General features: G+C 41.3%; 1 protein-coding gene across 1 annotated transcript in view; it reads right to left on the bottom strand.

The window, feature by feature from the left end:
- Window positions 1–20,159, bottom strand: part of YTHDF2 (YTH N6-methyladenosine RNA binding protein 2) — a 44,886-nt gene extending 24,727 nt beyond the window's left edge. The window contains exons 1-4 of the mRNA XM_036745391.1: window positions 19,576–20,159; window positions 19,119–19,143; window positions 18,495–18,574; window positions 14,098–15,687 (exon numbers count right to left, since the gene is read on the bottom strand). Of these exons, the coding sequence (XP_036601286.1) occupies window positions 14,098–15,687; window positions 18,495–18,574; window positions 19,119–19,143; window positions 19,576–19,602 (1,722 nt within the window). The 5' untranslated portion in view covers window positions 19,603–20,159. The remainder of the gene's footprint in view (window positions 1–14,097; window positions 15,688–18,494; window positions 18,575–19,118; window positions 19,144–19,575) is intronic.
- Between the last annotated feature and the right edge of the window lie 953 nt (window positions 20,160–21,112).

Raw genomic sequence — 21,112 nt, 5'->3', positions numbered from 1 at the left:
CACTTGGCCTACTTCCCAGTGAACTCTGGGTAAGATACCTGCTCAGTAGATGCAAAAAGTGCATGTTCCTTTAAGAACTTACCACCCCTTAATCACACCTCAGCCACTCCCCAATCCCACCCCAAAACACCTAATTGACAGGTTTCACCCCTAAATCTTGTACTTAAACTTTTCCTGTAGCCCTGTATGGTTGCAGGTTCCCTAAGAACTCTTACCTGCTTTATTTACATAAAGTGTAATAAATCTTTGTCTTCTTGACTTATAGAATGCTTGGTTCTGCAAATTCATTCCAGGTGACCTGGGAACTTTGGTTTAGGAGATTCATACATCCCCAGATTTCTTTTCTCCCTCAACACAAGGATTACAAAGGAATCTATTTTAAAATAGCTATTAAAATATTTTTAAAAACAGGTTCATAGACTTGAGCCTAAGAATTCCTAGTCTCTAATTTAGGTCCCTTCTAGCTCTAAAACTAATTTTTTTTTGGACCTGCAGATTTCATTGATCCCCTTCTATCTCCTTATACAGCCTAGTACCACTCTGTTTAGGCCCTTATTACCACTCACCTGGACATCGATGGGTCTCTGACTCAACAAGGCGGCCCTTTGGCACTGCAACCTTTATAAAGATGCCAAAGTGATTTTCCTACAGCATAATTATTACCATATCATTTCCCTGCTTAATAAAATCCAGGGACCCCAATTACCTCTACAATCAAATATAAACTCCTTTGCTGGCAAGTGGCCCTTTCCAACCTGGCTTCAACCTATTTTTCCAACATTATCATACTCACGCTCACATTCTGCAGGCTAGTCAAAATGGTCTTCTTGCTGGTCCTAAGGCATAACATTCCATTCCCATGTCCACATCTTTGCACAGGATGTGGCCATACCCCATGCCTGGAATGCTTTTCTACCATCCCATCTTTTTAGAATCCCTAGTCTAGTTTCTATATGAAGCCTTTCCTGATCCTCCTAGCTGCTAGATCCTTCCCACCGCAGCACCCTCCAAAAAAACAAATTACCCTGTGGTATTCTGTAAGTATTTTGTATATACTTATGCATACTCTCCTGATGGAAGTTCCTTGAGGACAGTGTTTCATTTATCTCCTCACAACCTAGCATAATAAATGGCACATGTGCTTAATAAATGCCTACTGGTTGATTACTATCACTAATTCCAAGTACATAAAATCCCTCTACCAATGCAGATTGGCAAGTCACTTCTAACTTTGTAGTTACAGAGTTGTCTACGGGTTTTGAAAAGTCAGTGACTTACCCATGTGTTACATAGCTAGTACATGGCAGAGGCAAGGCTTAAACTCAGGTGTGTCTTTCTATATTATTCTTAGTAATTGTGAAATAAGGCTAGAATGTGATGGTCTATAAACAGCAGCTTAGGGCATTCATATATTTTTTTTTTTACCACATACAATTTGGGAGCCAAAGTTCAGGGTAACTAGGTGATGCAACGGATAGAGTGCCAAGCTAGGAGTCAGGAAAATCATCTTCCTTAGTTCAAATCTGGCCTCAGACACTTACTAGCTAGGTGACCCTGGGCAAGTCACTTAACCCTGTTTGCCTCAGTTTCTCAATTATAAAATGAGCTGGAGAAGGAAATGGCAAACCACTCAGTAGCTTTGCCAAGAAAACCCCAAATGTGTTCACCAAGAGTTGGACCTGACTATAAAGTGACTGCACGACAAAGCTAAAGATGTTTGAGCAAGGGGAAATCACATGGTCAAACCTGTGCATTAGCAAAATTTGACAACCATATGAAAGATGGAGAAAGGAGCAAATGAAACTGAAAGACCAGTTTTAAGTCTGTTACAATAATCCAGGAAAGAGGAAGGAGGTCCTAAACTCAAGAGGTAGCATTTTGAATGCAAAAAAAGAGATAAATGCAAGAGACACTGTGTACTTTTGTAATAAACCTAAGAATGTCAATTTGGGTTATCACATTTTTGTATTGTTCAGGTTTCTTCCACCACCTAGTCTTTATCACCACCCTCAGAGAAAAAATAAACACTAAAATAACAGCTGTGCTAGTAGAAAGGTGTCATTGGGCAGAAAGTTGCAACTAACTAAAGCGAGGTTTTTCTTCAGAGTCTAACTTCAATGTCAGTGGTTTCTAAATGCCTTCAAGACAAAATACTAACTCCTTATCCCAGAACTGAAGCCCATTCACAAGCCAATTACATCTCAGTCTTATTTTATAATAATCCCCTTTATGAACTTCAAATTCCAGCCAAAGTCAAATACTCAACATTCTGTCACCTGGTCTTGCTTTCAGTATATTCCTCTCCACTTCTGAAATTGACTCTCCACAAACTGCATGTTGAAAATCCTTCCCTTCAAGATTCAATTCAGGTTCCAACCATTTTGGAGAGCAATTTGGAACTATGCCCAAAAGGCTATTAAAATGTGCATACCCTTTGACCCAGCAATACTATGTCCAGGGTTATATCCCAAAGAAATCATAAAAATTGGGAAAAGGAACCAGATACACAAAAATATTTATAGCAGCTCTTTCTGTGGTGGCAAAGAATTGGAAATTGAGGGGACGCCCATCAACTGGGGAATGGCTAAACAAGTTGTAGCATATGACTGTAATGGAACCCTATTGTGCTTTAAGAAATGATAAGCAGGCCAACTCCAGAAAAACCTGGAAAGGCTTATATGAACTGATGCTGAGTGAGGGGAGCAGAAGGAGGAGAACACCGTACACAGTTACAGCCACTTTGTGCAATGAGTAACTCTGATAGACTTGGCTCTTCTCAGAAATGCAAGGTTCTAAGACAACTCCAAAAGGTTCATGACTGAAAATGCTATCCACATCCAGAGAAAGAACTAAGAAGTCTGAATGCAGAAAGAAGCATACTATTTGCTCTCCTTTTCTTTTGTTGTTTTGTTTTGTTTCTTCTTTCTCGTGATTCATTCCACTGATTATATATAATTCTTCTTTACAACATGCTTAATGTGATAATGTTTAATATGAATGTGTATGTAGAGCCTATATCAGACTGCTCGCAGTCTTGGGGAGGAGGGAGAGGAAGAAAATTTAAAACTCAAAAAGCTTGTGGAACTGAATGTTCTAAACTAAAAATAAATATGAAGGCAGCTAAAAAAGAGCAATAAACAATAATAATATTTATGCTTTCTAAAAAAAGATTCAATTCAGATGCCTTGATTACCACCCCAAAGTCTCTCAGGGCCACTTGTTTGACCTCTCCCTATTCATTTCTTACATGATTTTACAAGAGTTCTTTACGTGTTTCATTTGCTTACACAAACGTTTTTATCTCAAAGTTTTAAATTTTAAAGAGTTGGCAATAATCAATAATTGGCTGAGTTGAAGGACTCCCTAACTCATCAATTCAAAGTAATAAATAGTTAACTTTCTCTGTTCATCATTTCAATACTTTAAAAGCTATGAGACACAGCCTTCTAGAGGACAGAACCAGCCTCAGAAGCAGGAAGACCTCAGTTCAAATTCTAATTTTCAGACACATACTGAATGTATGATCCTGGACAACATCCTTAACCTCTCAGTGACCCAGGCAAACTCTCAAAGGTTGTTGTGGATCTTAATTGACAGAAAAGCAGAACAATGAAATCGCAAGTTCACAGATGACTACCAAAAAAAGTTTTTGTAAAAGAAAGAAAAAGAATCCCAAGGCATTCTGTTCCTACATACCTTAGATAATCAAAATGGGGGGGGGGGGGGGTGTTCAGCCATCAGGATTAAGTGACTTGTCCAGGGTCACACAGCTAACAAGTTATTTTGCTATAGTTTTATGAGAAATTAAAAACTAAGGGCAACTACATAGCATGTTAGATTTGTAATCAGGAAGATCCAAGTTCAAATCCTGCCTCAAAACACTTACTAGTTGTGGGACCCTATGCAAGTCACTTCCTCTCTCTCAACTGCAATTGCCTCCTCATCTATGAAATGAGAATAGAGGAAGTAAAATATGAAGCAGAAACTTTGTAAACCTTAAAAGTACTATTACTCTAAAAACCAACTGGCAAACAACTGGCTTCAAAAAAGTTTTAATACCTTCATAGGACAGCCTAACTCTAGCTATGAGAAGCTTATCCCTTAAAAGGTACTTACTCACTCCAAAGCTCTGAGATAAATAGATCCTTATTTAAAGTGGTTATTATACAGAAAAGCAAGAATAGAGGAAGAGTACTACTAGATTTTAACAGTAACTGAAAAAACTCCAATCTCGGTCAGGCAATAAATATTTATTAAGCACCTATTATGTGCTAAGCACTGTAACAGTCCTGCTCTCAAGGAGTTCACTGTACTCTAGAGAGACAAAGAAAGGAAAAGCATCATTCTCTCAAGGGGGTATGTCTGGGAGATCTGGAAGTCTATGTGATGTCAAGTGAGTTAAGCATTTAATGATACTACTTCCTATTTTGCTTCACACAATGTTGCCGCTGTAGGACAGACGTAGTGTAGATAACCAAATAAAAATGGGTATCTCAAGCTACTCAAGGTGTTCTTGGCACTGAGGAAATCCATTGTATTGACACTCCAGATATATCCCTAAATTCCGACTTGTTTCTTCCCAGTGCAGAAGACCCAAAAGCAAATGAAGCAGAATTTCACTCCTATCTATATGGAATGGGGTTAACCCACCCAATGGCACGAAGGAAAACACACCAAGCCAGAGAGGAAAATAGTCTAGGAACCTCTGAGTGGGATTACAAAGGAAATACTGGCCCAAGAACATGCATGAAAAATCTACAAGCCACATAAAAGACCCAGGCACAGGACCAGAAAAGGAACAGGAACAGAAAAGATGCTTCGTTTTCTGTATGAAGATAAGAGATTTGAATATAAATATTTATTCTAATGAAAAAACTGATCTGATATAATATATTGCAATGTGGCACAATGGAAAAGATCAGCCAAGATTTGAATCCCTTCTCCACTACAGAGGTCCCAGGTAACTTTGGGCCTCAGGTTCCTTATCCACAAAATGTCCGGCAAGGTCTCTTCCAATTCTAAACTATGATCCTAAATTTGTTCTTCCTCTCAGTAAAGAAGTGATAGATTATGGGTAAGGAACAAAAAAAATTATTATCAGACATATGTCTGTTAAATACTTTGGTTTAATTGTACTTCACTGGTGCAGGAGACTGTAGAAGATGGGAGGAAACACACATCACTACATTAAAATGTAAAGTGATGTCAAAAAACCAAAAAAGAAACAATAACAGGGTTTTTTAAGCCACACAGAAAATCCAATTCCCAATATTTCCACTGTAATAAGCAATCTCAACACTTTCAGTTTTACATTTAAACAGAGAATCTAAGTATGAGAAGTTTTCCCAATTCACAATGACAAGGATTCTAGTTCTAACAACTTTTAAACTTTAAGATGAATCACAATATCAGCAGGCCTCAATTTTATGTTGCATAAAAGGAGGGGGCAGGCCTTCCTCACAACTACCATTCACAAATGATAAAACTAAGGCCCACAGAAATGGAGAAACTGACAGCTGTCTGTCCAAAGGCCAAACTAAGAGTCAACCCCATGTCTTCTTACTCCAAATCTAAGAATACTCCGTACCACACTGGAGGAGCATTTCACAAAATAATCATCCAGATCCTTCACTTTTCTCCTCTTTCTTGCTGCCTACCTTTGGTCTTTTCACTGATCCATGAAAAAGAAGTTCGAAAGAGCAGTTCTAACTCAAAGTAGTCACTTTAAGCCTTCTAGACAAGTAACTAGATTTCAATTTTCAATTGTCTACTTTTATTCAACAAATCAAGCCCCCCAAAAATTTATACTGTTAGTGAAACTTCAAAATGCAAATCTTTGTACACAACCTCATTACACAGTATTAAGAGGTATATATACACACAACTTGCTTTGTGCTGCAACCACAGACAGCATTTACCACAATACTTTGATTACCTATAAATGTTACTGATAGACAAGATATAAACTTTTGACACAATCCAAGAAGAGGGTAGCTATTGAATCTTTCAAAGATCCCCAGACCAGCAATGCTGTTTTTGATTAATCAGCAACTGTAAAGTACAACCCATTCTTGGGAACAAGGCCTAGAATTTCTCTTCCTCCCTCCTTCCTAGACAGAAGGGGAGACCATAAGGTGCTGAGCCATTTCCTTCCTTTCTTCCTTAAACACTTCTAGCTTGCAATAGCCATTCTAGGATCTTTGATGCCCTGCACAAAGTCTCAACTCCTCCATTATGACTTCCCTGATAACTTCAACCTAAACTTGAATTTTTATTTCATCTTATATTGTGCAATTAATACCTTGCTGTGTGTTGTGTGTGTGTGTGTATATATATTTAAGGACAGTCTCCTTAAATTGTTTTTATGCAAGCTTGTCTCTCCAACCAGATTCAGTTCTGTTTACAGCAAGCCATATCATAAATTCTTTCTGTCCTGCATCCTGCTAGGCATGAAATAGGAAACTCAAACATGTGTTGACTATGGAGGGAGGATAGCTATCATCTGATAGTCTGGCCAGTGGTTAAAAGCAAGGAAGCATACAGTTTTAACCCTCATACTCTTCCCTACTTTCCTGCAGGCTAGAAGTAGAGGAGTGAAAAGTATCAAAGGAATTATTTTTTTTCCCTGTGGAAAAAAAAAGGAAAAAAACTAGTAAAAAGCTGCAACAGTTAAAGCTTCCTCCTCTTAGCTCATGTTCAGATTTCCACCTGTAATGGGAAGTCTGAGCAAAGAGGAAAAAAAAAGTGTATTATGAGACAGAAGACAGTAAAGGATCACCTTTATTAGTACTAGGTGAGCAAACTTCTTCAACCAGAAGAGAAAACTCAAGTGCTGGTATGGGATACTCTTAAATTGTCCTTTAAATCAGAGCAACTAATGAGAATACTATGTCCCCAATCTCCCGACGCAGACCCACATAATCCAAATTCCAGATCTGCTACTCTAGATCTTTCTGCTTGGAGAACTCACACTTTTCCTTTTCAGTTCCACACAACAGACACAACATTCTCTTCCTTCCAAAGTTCATGTTAAATCCAAATGGACTAATCTGTATCTCTGAGGCCAAAGTTAAAGGATAAAATAGGACAAGGGATGGCTAGGGTGAATAGATCTGCATTGAAAACCTACTTTGCAAGCTGACAAGTTAAAAAAAAATGTTCTTCGGGGCAGCTAGGTGGCACAGTGAGTAGAGCACTGGCCCTGGAGTCAGGAGGACCTGAGTTCAAATTCGGCCTCAGACACTTGACACATTTACTAGCTGTGTGACCTTGGGCAAGTCACTTAACCCCAATTGCCCTACCCCCAAAAAAAACTAAAAAAAAAAAAAGTATTCTTCAAAATATTCAACTGGTAAGCTCTTTTGGATTGCTTTTGGCTTTAAGAATGAGCATTTTTGATAGCCAATAAAAACCTCCTTTCTTTGAAATCTTCAGACTTCTAATTGACTAAACACCTAGGAGCACACAAAGCAAGCATGAAATCAGAGCTGACTGTAGGTTGTGCAATTTCACACTTGTGGTGACCTGCTCCCAAGGCCCTGAGACTGAGTGGGGAAGGCTAACTACAGAGACTATGGAACCTATAATTGTTATCCCCACATTACCTCTATCAAAAAATGAGCCTTCCAACTGCTGAGACATACCAGCTGTGCTATGGGAAAGAGAACCAATCTACTCTATTCACTTTGCAAATGAAGGTGTTAAAAACACACTACCCAGCAGTATTTTCCACTACCTACAGAAACCACCACAACTTTATATATTTAAAAGGTCAGACCAAAAAGAGAATGACCAAAAGAGAATGTCCACTTAGCAGTGTCAATGAGGTGACTTAAAAAACAAGGCATGGGGTGATAAAAACCTAATAAAGTTTTTAAACAATGAAATGGACAGGCACTGTGAAAAAGGCATTGAGGTATAGGTAGCAATTTACACCCTAAAGTCTGAATGATATATACTGGATATAAAGTGATATTTTCTTCCCAGGAGATCTGCTACTACAGGAAAAAAGGCAAACAGTTTCCTCAAATGGCAATGAAGGTTGTAAGCAATAAAACAGGAATTATTACCCCCTCTCCCAGTCACAAATATCCACCCTAGAATTTTGGATTAAGATTATTACAGGGTAGAAAATAAACTAAGCCCTTAAGTTTACCTGGCTTGATAGCTTCACTTATTCTTAAAGCAAAATGCAGTTTAAAAAAAAATACCAAAAGCCAAACAGAGAGAAAAGCATTAATTAGCATAGGTGTACTCTGTACAACTTGAATTTAAATGATACTTTAGAAATAGGAAGAAAAAAAGATGAAAATAAACAGAAACATCACTTGTTACACATTACACTTTTAAGAAAATGAGTTTTATAAATCTAGATTTTAAACTAGTAAGTTCTTCACCTTACATAAATGGTTTAAAGGATTCCTTTACACAGCTAGTAGTACATTTTAAGTTATTAATTTTATAGAAATGTAATAAATACAATTCTCAGTTACATATCTATTATATAAAATGAGGTCCACTTATATACTGCATCACAAAAGTGTAGATTCCAAGAGATCATCTAGTCCAAGGCTCCCATTTTACAGACAAGAAAACTGAGATCCAAAGACTCATCCATCCATAGTCAGAGTAAGTATCACATCTGGGAAAAGAACCAAGATCTTATGACTATTAACATGCAATGTTGTCTCAACTAGTCTGCCAATCCACCAACCCTTCTTTCCAGGTTTCATGACTCCTTTCCTCTATCCTTCACCTCAACCCCCAAGTACTGAAACCTAAAGACCTAAAATAAAGGAGAGGGTTATGAGGCAGAAACTAATGCTTTCTTATGTGTGTCATACATAGTTTAGGTAGGAAATTACAGTTCAGAAGAAATCATGATTGCCTGTCTTAAAGTGATTAGGACTTGATTCTATCATCCCCAGGAACTTAAGGTGTTAGTTCAGACAAATAAACCCAGTTTCTCCATTTATAAAATGAAGATAATTGCTATCCCTCCCTAGCTCACAAGCACACTGCAAAGAAATATGAAAATAAGACTTTATAACTCTGCAAAAGTTTCTTTCTCACCTTCTGTACCACATTTGTGATACTCTCTACCATTTATTTTCTCCACTTGCTCTCTATATAGCCTGTTCTTCATTCCAGTCAAGCATCATTCTGCCAGCTTTGTATTTTTCCACGTCCATCTTCCAAACCAATCTGTTTGCCTGAAATATTCTACTCAACTTACCTATGTCTAAATTCTTTCTCCATGATTCCCTGTGGAACACATCCCAGGAAGATGACTAGAACTGGACTTACCCACAATCTCCTCCTGAACATACAGGGCATTTTGGACAGTCGTCTAAAGGAGATAATTCTCTTCTTTCTCCATGCTATTTTTCCCAAACTATAGATCTACAACATATCTAGCTTCTTTATTTTGCATTCACAAACTGACTTTCCACACAGGAACTTGAGAGTTCTATTTGTGTTTGAAGACATAGTTCTCACCACTGCTGACTATGAAGGCTGGCCTCCTCTGCTAACAAACAGTGATGTTAACAGCTTTAAGGTTCCTTCTAAGAGTGAGGCAAAACATAAGCATTACAATGGAAACCACAAAGATAGAGTACCCAAAGTACTCACCAAGTAGGACCTTAGAGATTTACATCTGGAAAAGATCTTATAAGAGGTCACCTATGTCCTATCTTCTCATTTTAAAAATTAGCAATGTATGGCCCCCATGTATGGTCACACAGGTAGTAAAATCTAGAACCAGAATTCAAGAGCAGACTCCAAATCCAGTGTTCTTCCCACTATATCACAACTCGTGATGAAAACACTAAATACTAAATATTTTTCCAAACTATCATGAACTCAATTCTAGGATTTACTGAAGCTTTCAGAAAAAGTCTGTTTAGAATTTTAGCAAATTCTGCTTTGCTTCCATTTAATGAGTGAAAAATCCAAACTGAAGCATTGGTTTTTGAAGCAGAAATTTAGCAGTTATACCACCCCCACACACTCTATTAAATAGAATCAAATAGCTATTACAGAAAGCGAAGGCTGCTTCTAAACCAAACAGCAGTTACTGGAGGATGATGGTAGATGCTACACAAGAGAATTACATAGTCCTGTCCCTTCTGTTTCCCTTTATTTTTAAGTGAAATAATTATGAGAGTTGAAAAGGGAAAACAAAAGTAGACAGATAATTTTAAAAGGCAAGCCTGGGGAAAGAACAACCACATTCCAACTATGTGGGCACTTTACCTGACCACAGACAAGCTAAAGATTGGCTTCCAAGTGGGCCTCTTCTTAACGCTTTCACTGCTGCCTTGCTCTTCAGTTTAACAACTGTACAACTCTCATCAAAAAGCAGGGAAACTTATGGCCTTTTTCTGTTATTTTGGTCCCCAAAAATAAAAAATTAGGTCATCCTATTACAAAAAGAATTGTGAAAAGATGACTAAAAAATTAATATATTGACAGCAATCCAAAATTTACTACACTGAAAATTACCAAAGAGCCAGAAATTAGAGGGTTCCACTACTCCAAATTACTCCTTGCACTACTGATGTTAGGCTACAGATTTAAACCACACAGCATACCAAGCAAGTCAGTGATAAATAGTGCAAAAAAAATGGCTACCTACACACACACACACACACACACACACATACACACACACACACACACACAATGCTTGCGTGTACTGCCAAGAAAACATGTTCAGCCTTGGAATTTTAGAAAGGCTTTGACATCATAGCTGGGATGAAATTTCTTAAGGCTTTTTCCTGTTTACTAAGGTAGTTTCATTCAAAGCTTCATGCCAAATAGACAATATAAAAATACTAAAGCAGTCTAATCCCTCATTTAAACTATTTTAAATCAACTTTCTGTTTTAGGAACTTGACAAAAAGTACAAGAAGGTAGTTTGAGATAAGTTACACAAAGGGTATAAAGAATAACAATGGTGGGCAGCACACAGGTTAAGTGATATCCAAGACAATCTTAAGGACTTTCCTGAAACCTTGCATTTTCTTACTGTAAGAAAGTAATATGAGCAAACTATATAAAGCTTTTTTGGAGGTCAGTTAACAAAGAGAATAATTAGGAGGTCCATTAGGGTTTTTTAAACTTTTTTTTCTTTTGTAATGGACAATCATTAGGTAACTTAAGAAGGTCCCTGGGTTTGACAGACTGGTTACTACCACAGAATAAAAGTGCAATAGCTCCTGAAACCCATGCTGTAATTCATCCACCACTGCCCATCATAAAAGTAAAACAACCTGGTTCAAAAAGTACAGCTAACAAAGTTGACAGGTGTGAAGAGGACCCAAATTTACCAACTGATTTTAATTCAAAAAGCTCAACTTTGCTCTCCAGTTCGAAGAGAAACACTCACATGTAGCTCAACACTCTGCTTTGAGTTAAACACACACAGACTCACACTCACACTCTCTCTCTCTCTCTCTCTCTCACTCCTCTCTACCCTCTTATATCCAATGTTATAGTCTTCCCCTTTATTTTGCACCTCAAGGAACAGAGTAAAACTAAAATTATTTTCAAGAGCGAGGAAAAGATGTACACAGTATATAAAATATGTGCAGAGATGCAGGCTGAGCTGTACGTGAAGGACAAGAGTCACAAAGTTGTCAGTGGTTCTAGGTCAACTTTAAAGGTCTGCAATGGCATGCCCCCAAGGAATCTTGTGCTATTTAACATTTCCATCAAGTTTCTCAAATTTGTAGATGACACAAAGCTAAGAAAGCACGTTAACATAGTGTTTGACAAAGTCAAGATCCAAAAAGATCTTTGAGATTACAACCTTGAGCCAAATCTAAGAGTTAAATGTAGCCTCGCACTAGCGTTCATAAGAATCATCTTCACCAGTACAAGACAGAAGAGGTATGGCTAGACAATGCTTAATGCAAAAAAGTTCTGGGGACTGTGAAGGACTTCAAGTTCAGTATGAATCATAGAATATGGCAACCAAGAAACCTGCTCACTCTACTCTGGTCAAACATGTTCAGTTATAAGTGATACACTTTAGGAAAAATTATAAGCTTAAAATGAGCTTCAGTTTCCTCATCCGTAAAATAGGCAGATTATCACACTGTCTTCACAAAATTGTTGTAAAGAACAAATGATAATACAGGTAAACCAATTTAGCAACCCTTGATGCAACATATAAATGTGCTATTCTCATAAGCTAAAAAGAGCATTGAGAAGGACTCTGAACTCATTCCACATAATGATCAGTAGAAGGAACTAAGGATGCTTAACCTGCAGAGTGTAAGACTGGGGGGGGTTGGGGGAGGGAGGAAAGGGGGATGATGAGAGCCATCTTTAAGTAAGGTAAGATCTTCAAACAAAGGTTAAATGACCACTTGTCATGTTGTAAAAGAGATTCTAGTTGTAGCAAGGAATTGTCACAGCTATACTCTGAAGTCCCTAGATTCTACTCACAAAAACCTCCAACAACCTACTATACTATTGTTATTCTCAAAAGGTAATGGTCTAAAAATGTTTCCTCTAATTCTGCTGAAATAAGAAAATTAGAAGGTATGAAGTATGCTTTGCAGAACACTCAAGAAATGCTTAGGTTACTAGATTCAACGAATTACCAATACTGAAAATTTCCTAGATCCCTGCAGGTCTTTAATGTAAATTTAAACTCAGTGAGGAAGAAGTAGACAATAAATACAAGACATGAAAATTAATATTTTTCTTTCAATCGCTCAGCTTTCTGGCCCAAATATTCATGGTGACATCAACTTGTATCTATCTTAGATAGTGATATTCATCTATATATACAGACTGAAGTAACACAGCAATCATCCCACTTTTACTTCAGCAATTATGTTTAAGAGTTCCTTCTCCCAGCACTTCAGACACTGGTATTCAGTCAAGAGGCCTCTCAGGATGCTGCACCAAAAACAAGAATGGGCGGGAGGAAGAGAAGAGACAAGCTTTTCCCAGAGGCATAAGAATTTCTAGGTCTTTATTCAGTAAGATCATAGGTTCATTATAAATGTGGTGACTCTGTAAAGACCTTACTCCATTAGTTTAGGGAAGATTTTTTCATTTGGTCTGACAAGCAGCTCAGTCTTCCTTTGGCCACTCTAATGCTGAATGCATACATCTTTTAAATTGCATTTCTCTTAATCACCTTTCATATATGGCTGTTTCCTTCTTATATGCAAAAATAGCCAATTCCTTGCTACACACGGCCATCTAACCTACCTCACCTCTTCCTCTTTCCTTATCTTCTCACCTTCACATTCAAGTTCCTTCACTCAGTCATTTACTGAACATCTAGAGTGGATACTGCACAACTGTCACCATAAATAAATTCTACTTGTTATAATTCAGTCACTTCCTTCATAAATCCATACAACTCTCACGGTAAAGAATCCTAAAACTTTTTTGGCTAGTGAAACCCCTTTTCCCACTTCTGTAACTGGGAAAATTTCAGAGGAAGAAAAACCACTTTAAATAATCACTAGAAGACCATGAAGGGGAGGAGGAAGTCATGGAGAGCAGGTAGCAAAATGACCCTATATAATGCTATCATGGTTAGAGACAGCAAGGGTTCAGGACCCCTGTAGTGCTTCCTGTGGACCTACTTCCAACAATCCCACAGACAGATTCAAAGGAACACCATGGAAGTTAATCTCTCCCCAACATTAGAACAAAGTCAATTCACCTTTAAGGCCTCAAAATATTTTTCCCAACTTTCATTTCCAAGGCACTATGGTTCTCTCCCTCAACACTCAGTACTTTTCTTTCTGAAGCTCACATTTCACAACTTCAACAACACATTTCAACTCTCTTCTCATTTTATTCCTAATTCTTTGGTCTGACTTGCTCACCACCTGGGAAGGAGGAGCAGGAGAGAGAAGATGAAAGTTCTCAATCTTCTGCCCAAAATCTCTCCTGATGCTCAGATCCTCCCATTCCTTCAATGACCACGTAAAAACCTCAAACCCATGAGGGCTCAGAACTGCTACAAGACAGGTTTTATTTACAGAGCTGTTATACATTTCACCTATTTTTCCCATGATGCCTCCTCCCCTACAAACCTTAGCAGAGCAGTAAGTGCATTACCTTTTTAACGTTTTCCTCCTCCTCTTGGCGTTTCTCATAGTGTGAGAAGTCATCAAAGATGGAGGTGGTGTGCTTGTAGCTGGCAATTATTTTCAACACCTGCTTTGCCTTTTCCAGGGGCACTTCCTGAGTGTCTCTGGAGTTGGTCACTGGCTTATTCTCGTTGTTTTCTAGGCGAATGTGCCGCAGCTGGCTATTGGGAACGTCCTTCACAAAAATCCACCTGACATCAAACCGTCCCTTCCATTTGTCCTGGGACCACACACCTGCACATGTGTTGTAGTCCACAGCAGATTTCATTTCTGCTACGCCACAGAAGTGTCCACTGCCGTTGACACTGAAAAGTAAGTAAACGGGGCCTTTCCCGTTCATGGAGCGATAAGCAGCATCCAGTCTCTTATTGCCGTGTTCTGTGCTGCACCAGATATTATATTTAATGGAACGGTGGATATCGTCCTCAGAGTAACTCTTGATGATGAAAACCCGGCCATGTTTCAGATTCCAGTCAAAATCCTTGGGATTATAATTGTTGATAGACCTCAGCTTCTCCAATACTGGGTGGGGTTCTGAAGGAGCAGACCCAGAACTGTTCTGAGACTGCCCCACTCCATTACCATCCACCCCGTTATGCCCAAACCCATTGCCACGGTTCCGGGGTGCTACCCAACGGGTGGGCTGGGCGGCCTGTTGTTGCACAGAAAGTTGGCTAGGCTGCGGTGGTGGCGGTGGAGGCAAAGGCTGTGGTTGTTGCCCTGCTGCAGCCTGCACCACTGGTGGGCTATTATTTATCTGCTGACCTACAGGCTGAGGTGATACCTGGGTTGGCTGCTGACCGATATTCTGAACCAAAGCCTGGGAGGGGGCTTTTGCTACAGGACCCTTGTTATCCCAAGTTCCAATATCCATGTTATGTTTTATTGGGGGTGGTGGAAGACTTGACCCTGCCATGCCATTCTTGGTCTTCAGCTTGGGCTGTTGTTTTGCAGGCTTACTAGCAATATCAGCCCAAGATGTTGGTTTGGGAGGAGCAATAGTGGCTGGTGGCAAACTATTGGATGCCACTATGTTACTAGTAATGGATCCACTGCCAACTGCAGAGCCAACAACTTTTGGAACACTGCTTGTAACATCTGTGCTGCCCAGCTTCAGTGCTGCCATCCCCTGGTCTATAGTATTCATACCAGGAGCCTTATTCAGGGTCTCATTGGCAAAAGCTGACTGTCCATCAATCATGGCTCCACCTAAGGAGCTAGGTGCATAAGCATAATTGCTACTATATCCAGAGCTTTGAGTAGACTGTCCCTGAGAACTGTTATTCCCCCAAGCTGAGAAGTCAATCCCACTGGGAAAGAAATTAAAACCATGCTGACCAAGAAATGGAGTGCTGCCTAGAGCCCCTGGCTGTCCAAACATAGCATCTGGTAGAAAGTGGGGCTCTCCATTGCTGAGCTGTCCATAAGATGTTAAGTAGGGCATTGGTGGGTCACCCCCAGTAGACCAGGCAGCTTCACCCAATGAGTAGGAGAAGCCTATTGAAGGACTGTAGTAGCTTGGTAGGTACGAGTCTGACATGGCTGTATATGCATTATTCTGTAGGGGGGAAAAAAAACAAGAAAATCAGAAGAAATACAAACTGAATTAAATACTTTGTTTATACACATAAGAACACAAAACCCTCCTTCCCTATCCATAGCCATTACCCAAAAAAGATAATCTCAAAACATAGCATTCTATGTATCAAAAATTCTATCATGCAAAATCTACTTTGCAGTTTAGTATCAGAAAAGATCAACTTCAGGTTTTCTAAATCTACCAAAAGTAGGCTTAATTCTTTCAAGTTATGCTCTCCAGAAGGTTTGGCAGGTGATAGCTACTTTCAATTAAACTCAAACATGGCAAAGGTATTAGTGGCTCTTTGAACTGTAACAATAAGAAAGATGTATTTTGGCAAAGTAGACAAGTTCAGAAGAGATGAGGCTTTTCCCTCCTAAAAAGCATTGTTTTAAAGTCATGACTGGCTAATTTTTTTTTAAACTGTGAGGCTGGAACTTCAGACTCTCCTTCAAACAACCATGCTTCCATCCTTCAAAAACTCTGCTAAGAAACTAACCAGCAAAGTACGCTCACTACAATGGAGAATGTTACTCTTAAAGCCATTTGGAAGCATCTAGAGATGAGCCCACCTTAATTAAAACCAGGAAGGGAAATGCAGAATGGCTTCTGAACTGCACATTCTGAAACCACAGTAATACTGCTGAATTTTCTGCTTCACCTCTAAGAGCCAATGAACAGCTAACTTTGCAATTAGAAAGGTGAGAAGGCCATCTGAGGATTCCTAAACATTATGAACTTTAAGGTGAAGTTAGTCTTCATATTACTAGCAGACCAGGTTACAGAATGAAAATCATTTTGGTCTCTTTCTCAATTTGGCCCACAATGAATATTTCCTCCCTGTGTATTCTTAGAGCACAAAATATCATCTTAGGTGAAAAGTCAGTCACAAAAGGGTATTTCCTGTAGATGTAGCCATATTTAGCTAAAAAAAAAATTACAAGATTTCATCATAACTCACATAATTTGAGTAATTTAAAAATTCATTAGTAAATGAAATAGTCAATATATGGTCCTGTTCTTAAAAGATTTAGGTGACTAAGGCTACCTTAAGCTTTAAACTTATGCTACCAGGACCATCAGTACCTCTAGCAACCAAATTTCTCAGCTGCTCAAGAGAGTAAATCTTTCCATCTGATCCAGTCTGATAAAATAAACACAAGGTTTTCTTGTGTTTTGCCTGCTATAAAATATCTTACTTCAAAAGAAAAAAAGATATCTTTATTCTTACCTATGTAAAAAGAAAAAACAACTACAGATTATGTCTGTAATAAAAGAATTAGCAAAAAAATTACTTATATTTCTGCATATTTTAGTTGAAAAGTATAAGAAATTAAGGGCAAGCAAAATACTGATAGGTGCCAACTGTAGTCTCCTGGAATAGGTTACTACACAGAACTCTACACAGGACCCCTATTAAAAACTTACAGGAGGACCTGGGCAAGAGTCCAAAAGAATGGCAGAATACCCACAGGGAAGACACCACAGATCCAAATTAACTATATCTAATAGAGAATAGATTTTCATCCTGTCCTTCCCCATTCTACTTGTGAGCTTTGGAATACAAGAATTCTTTTCTTGGTGTAAAAAGCATTATAGTTAACTTTTAATTCTAGGGAAACAAGGAAAAATTAAGTCCCCTTTAAACATTACATGGCTTGCCAAGTTAAGAATAGCTGTCTATACCTCAACTGGCAGGCTCTCACATGCTCCCGAATTTAAAAACATTCTGAGTTACACAATGTTTTATAGGACCTACGTATTAAGAGCTTCTAAATGCTCCCACTATCCTCATTGTAATAAACACATAAGCAAATGACTTATTTAGCAAGAGGCAGCTATTAGTTCATTCCTCTATTTCCTTCCCTACTTTTCCTGATTAACTGGTTGTCTCTAATGAAGAAACTTTTTTTCTAGTCAGCCTGTTAACTTTTAAAAAACCAAACCTTAGTAAGTGTTATGATTTAAAGGAATGAAAAACAGTTTTCTGTAGGAATTGGGAATCAGCTTTAGTCACAGTAAAGGAAGAAGGTATTTTGAAATGAGAGTTCCACAGTATTTTAATCAGAGGTAATGATTTAAACATTAAGTTCAAAGTTTATTCAAAACACGTTTAGAAATTCCTGCAATTTTTAGCAAAGTACTTGGGGAAGTAAGATTTTCAATTATGACTAGACAATAGGGGAACACAAAGGTATACACCAAAAAAAATGTATTTCGTGAATAAAGCACTTGGTATTTTATATGTATATGGCAATACAGGAGAATTCATGCAACCAAAGCAAGTTTCTGGAGGGCACTGACCATACTTATCTTCACAACTAAATGCTCTAAGAAGGGACCAAAAAAAGTTGCTGTTATTCTGATAGTGCAGTTCTCACCTGACTAGTATAGCTTCTGATTTTCCTAGAGAAAACCTCCAGTTGAACATACAGCTCACTGGAAAAAACTCCCATAGGATGGCCACATTCATGGCAACTAGCTCTCATGGCCCTCAAAAATCAATTTCTCAAGCAGAAATTATGACTAAGTACATTATTGGATGTTAACTGTCCCAAAGTGCTTCAACATCAAATGCTATGTATTTTGTGACAAAGTAGGTTAAAAAGATTTCGAGGTTCCTATTAAACCTACTTTGTTACACCTAAAAACCAGACAAGTCATGGGGGGGGGGGGGCGGGTAAGTATTCCCTAGTCTTCCAAAATGAGTTTCCCAAGAATAGAAAGGGGAGGGTCATCAAATGCATTATTACAATCTTTGAGCAGAGAGGTAAATAGTTACTCACCGGCCTTGCCTGGGGACTCAAGTATGGTTCAAAGTCATCATCATTTAGTCCATCCTTCTGATGCACAGATCCATTTTGTACTAAGGAAAAAAGCCACAATTGGAAGAGTGTCTCAGTCCTATGATCTGATTTTTAACAAATGAACTCAAAATAAAGCTACCACTCCATTCTCCCAGTAAGGAAAAAAAAACACTTTACCCAACCAAGCAAGACCAAATGAAGAAAAGTATTACGTAGCTATTTCTTTAATGAAAATTAATCCTACCACACAGCAAACTCTCATTTGTCTAAAAGGTCATATTATTGGCTCCTTCAGATTTCCATTTCCCCCACATCACATGCACGTACTTCCAGAGGGTGATCCACAAAGAGGAAAAACAAAAGGCCTTCTAAGACCTACAGGAAACTAAAGACCTGGGACATTTCTGAGCCGAATCCACCCCCACCCCCGGGGGCACCGATGAATTACTCCTTGTTCCCGGAGAAGAGAGTTCCCAAGCCCCGCTCAAAGGGACAAAACACCCCGGCCAGAAGCAGCCCAGCCCTCCCGTCTCCCCGGGCGCAGGGACCGGGGGCACGGCGGTGGGTAGCGCTCCTTCCCGGGGACCCCCCCGGGCGGCTCACCTTTGTTGCCTTGACCTTTCGGTCTCTGCAGGAACGAGCGGGGAGCCGGAGGCAGCGCGGGCGGGAGGAGAGTCGTCGCCAGGCACCGGGGTGTCCAGAGGAGCCACCGAGAGGAAGCGGAGAAAGGGGAGAAAAGACACGAAATGAGCGCGGGCCCGCCGAGGGGGAAGAAAGGAGCGGGCCGGGCCGAGCCGGAGGGAGGAGGCACGGCGGACGACAGGGGGGGGGGGGGAAGGCTGAGGACGGGGGCGGGCGGCGCGGAGGGAGGGAAGGGGGGAAAGGGAGCGGCGCAGGCCCGGGCCCGAGCCCGAGCCCACGCGAGGCGCCGCCGGGACGAGCGGGGCCGGCGGACGAGCTGCGGGCCGGGCCGCGCTGAGGCACTGAGGCGCCGGGGCCTAGTCGGGCTCCCGCCTCACACAATGGCCGAGGCATGCGGGCCGGGTCGCCCGGGCCGTACCTGCTCCAGGAGGCTGCTGGCCGACATGGCTCGGGGATCCGCGGGGAAGGCGGCGGCGGCAGCTGACTCTCCTCAGGGCGGCGGCGGCGGATGGGCCCCGGCGAGAGCGGGAGCGGAGAGTGGCGGCGGCGGAGGCGGCTTTGTCCCTGACGCTCCGGGTGCCTCGGCGGACGCAGCGGAGACACAAGCGCGCGGCTTCGGATCTGGCTCTTGCCTGACTCCGCGACGCTCTAGCCCGGCCCCTCAACGCCCCGTCTCGAATGCCTGCGGCGCGCGCTCCCGCTGGGCCCGAACGAGCTCTGGGCGCCAAGGCGGCGGGGGGCGGGGGGAGGGGACGAGAGGCGCGCGCGTGCGAGCGAGGGGGAGGCGCGCTCTCCTCTCGAGCTCGCTCGCGCTCTTCCTCTCGTCTGTCTCTCTGTCTGTCTGTCTGTCTTTCTCTTTTCCCTCTCTTCTCTCGGTCTCTGTCTCTCTCCCCCCGCTTTTCCGTCTCTCCCTCTCTCTGTCCCCCTCACTCACTCACACACGCGGAAGGAGCCCCTCCCCCATGCCTCTCCTCACGAGCGCGGGGCATACTGGGAAGCAAGGTCGGCGCGGGGGGCGCAGCGCCCTCTGGAGGGCGGGAGGATTGGAAAGGGCCGCGCGCAGGCGCGCGCGCGCGAGGGAGAGACAGAGACCAGAGACAGAGACCGAGAGAGAGAGAGAGGCGCCCTCCCCACCCCCGCCCTCACTTGTTCCCTGGGTTTCCCGGAGAGCGCTGCCTGGGGCGGGAGCCCAGGAGGACCGCTCGCGACTCCGTGAAGCCCTGACCCCCACTCAAGCCGCGGAGTCCCCAAAAGCACCCGGAATCTTGGGCTCCCGAACTGGAAAAAGGACCTTAGAGGTCATACAGCCCAGCCTCCTCTTTTTGCGCGGTGGAAACCGAAGCACCGAGAGGACAGGGACTTGCCCAAGGTCACACCGCACGGTGCTGCCGGCCGCTCTTGCCGCCTTAAGAACAGCCCATAGTATTCTACGCGGCCAAAGAGAATTGGGGTACACGACATCCTCGTGCTTGTCAAACATCGACCCTTATGAGCATTTATTTCCTTTGTCGAAAGACGCTTAACTCTTGGTGCAATGCCAGCAGTCAGTAAGCATGTATTAAGTACCTACTGGGAGCCGGGCACTGTGCTAAGCCGGAGATGCCAAGAAAGGCAAAAGACAGCCACTGCCCTCGAGGAGCTTACGATCTACTAAAGGAGATAACGTGCAAACAGTTATGTACAAGCAGGACATAGAAGAGGAAAGCACAAAGAATACTTAGGGGTCCCAGAGAAAGCAAAAGGGTTGAAACCAAACTCAGGTTGAAAGGTGGTTGATTTGGGGGGTTTTCCCCTCCCTTTCTTTTCTTTTTTGAAAAGCCAGCGAGAAAAATGGATCAGGAATCTGATCGATACTCTTTCCCAACCCGCAGCTCAGGACCGGCCATCCTTGTCTTTCTACCCTCCCAAGGCCCCTCGTTACATCCCCCTGGGGGGTCCATCCGATGTGCTAGGCT

Source organism: Trichosurus vulpecula, chromosome 2 (assembly GCF_011100635.1).
Source record: "Trichosurus vulpecula isolate mTriVul1 chromosome 2, mTriVul1.pri, whole genome shotgun sequence".
Taxonomy (NCBI): Eukaryota; Metazoa; Chordata; class Mammalia; order Diprotodontia; family Phalangeridae; genus Trichosurus; species Trichosurus vulpecula.
Note: the sequence above shows the minus strand (reverse complement) of the source record. Positions and strands in the feature narration are given on the sequence as shown.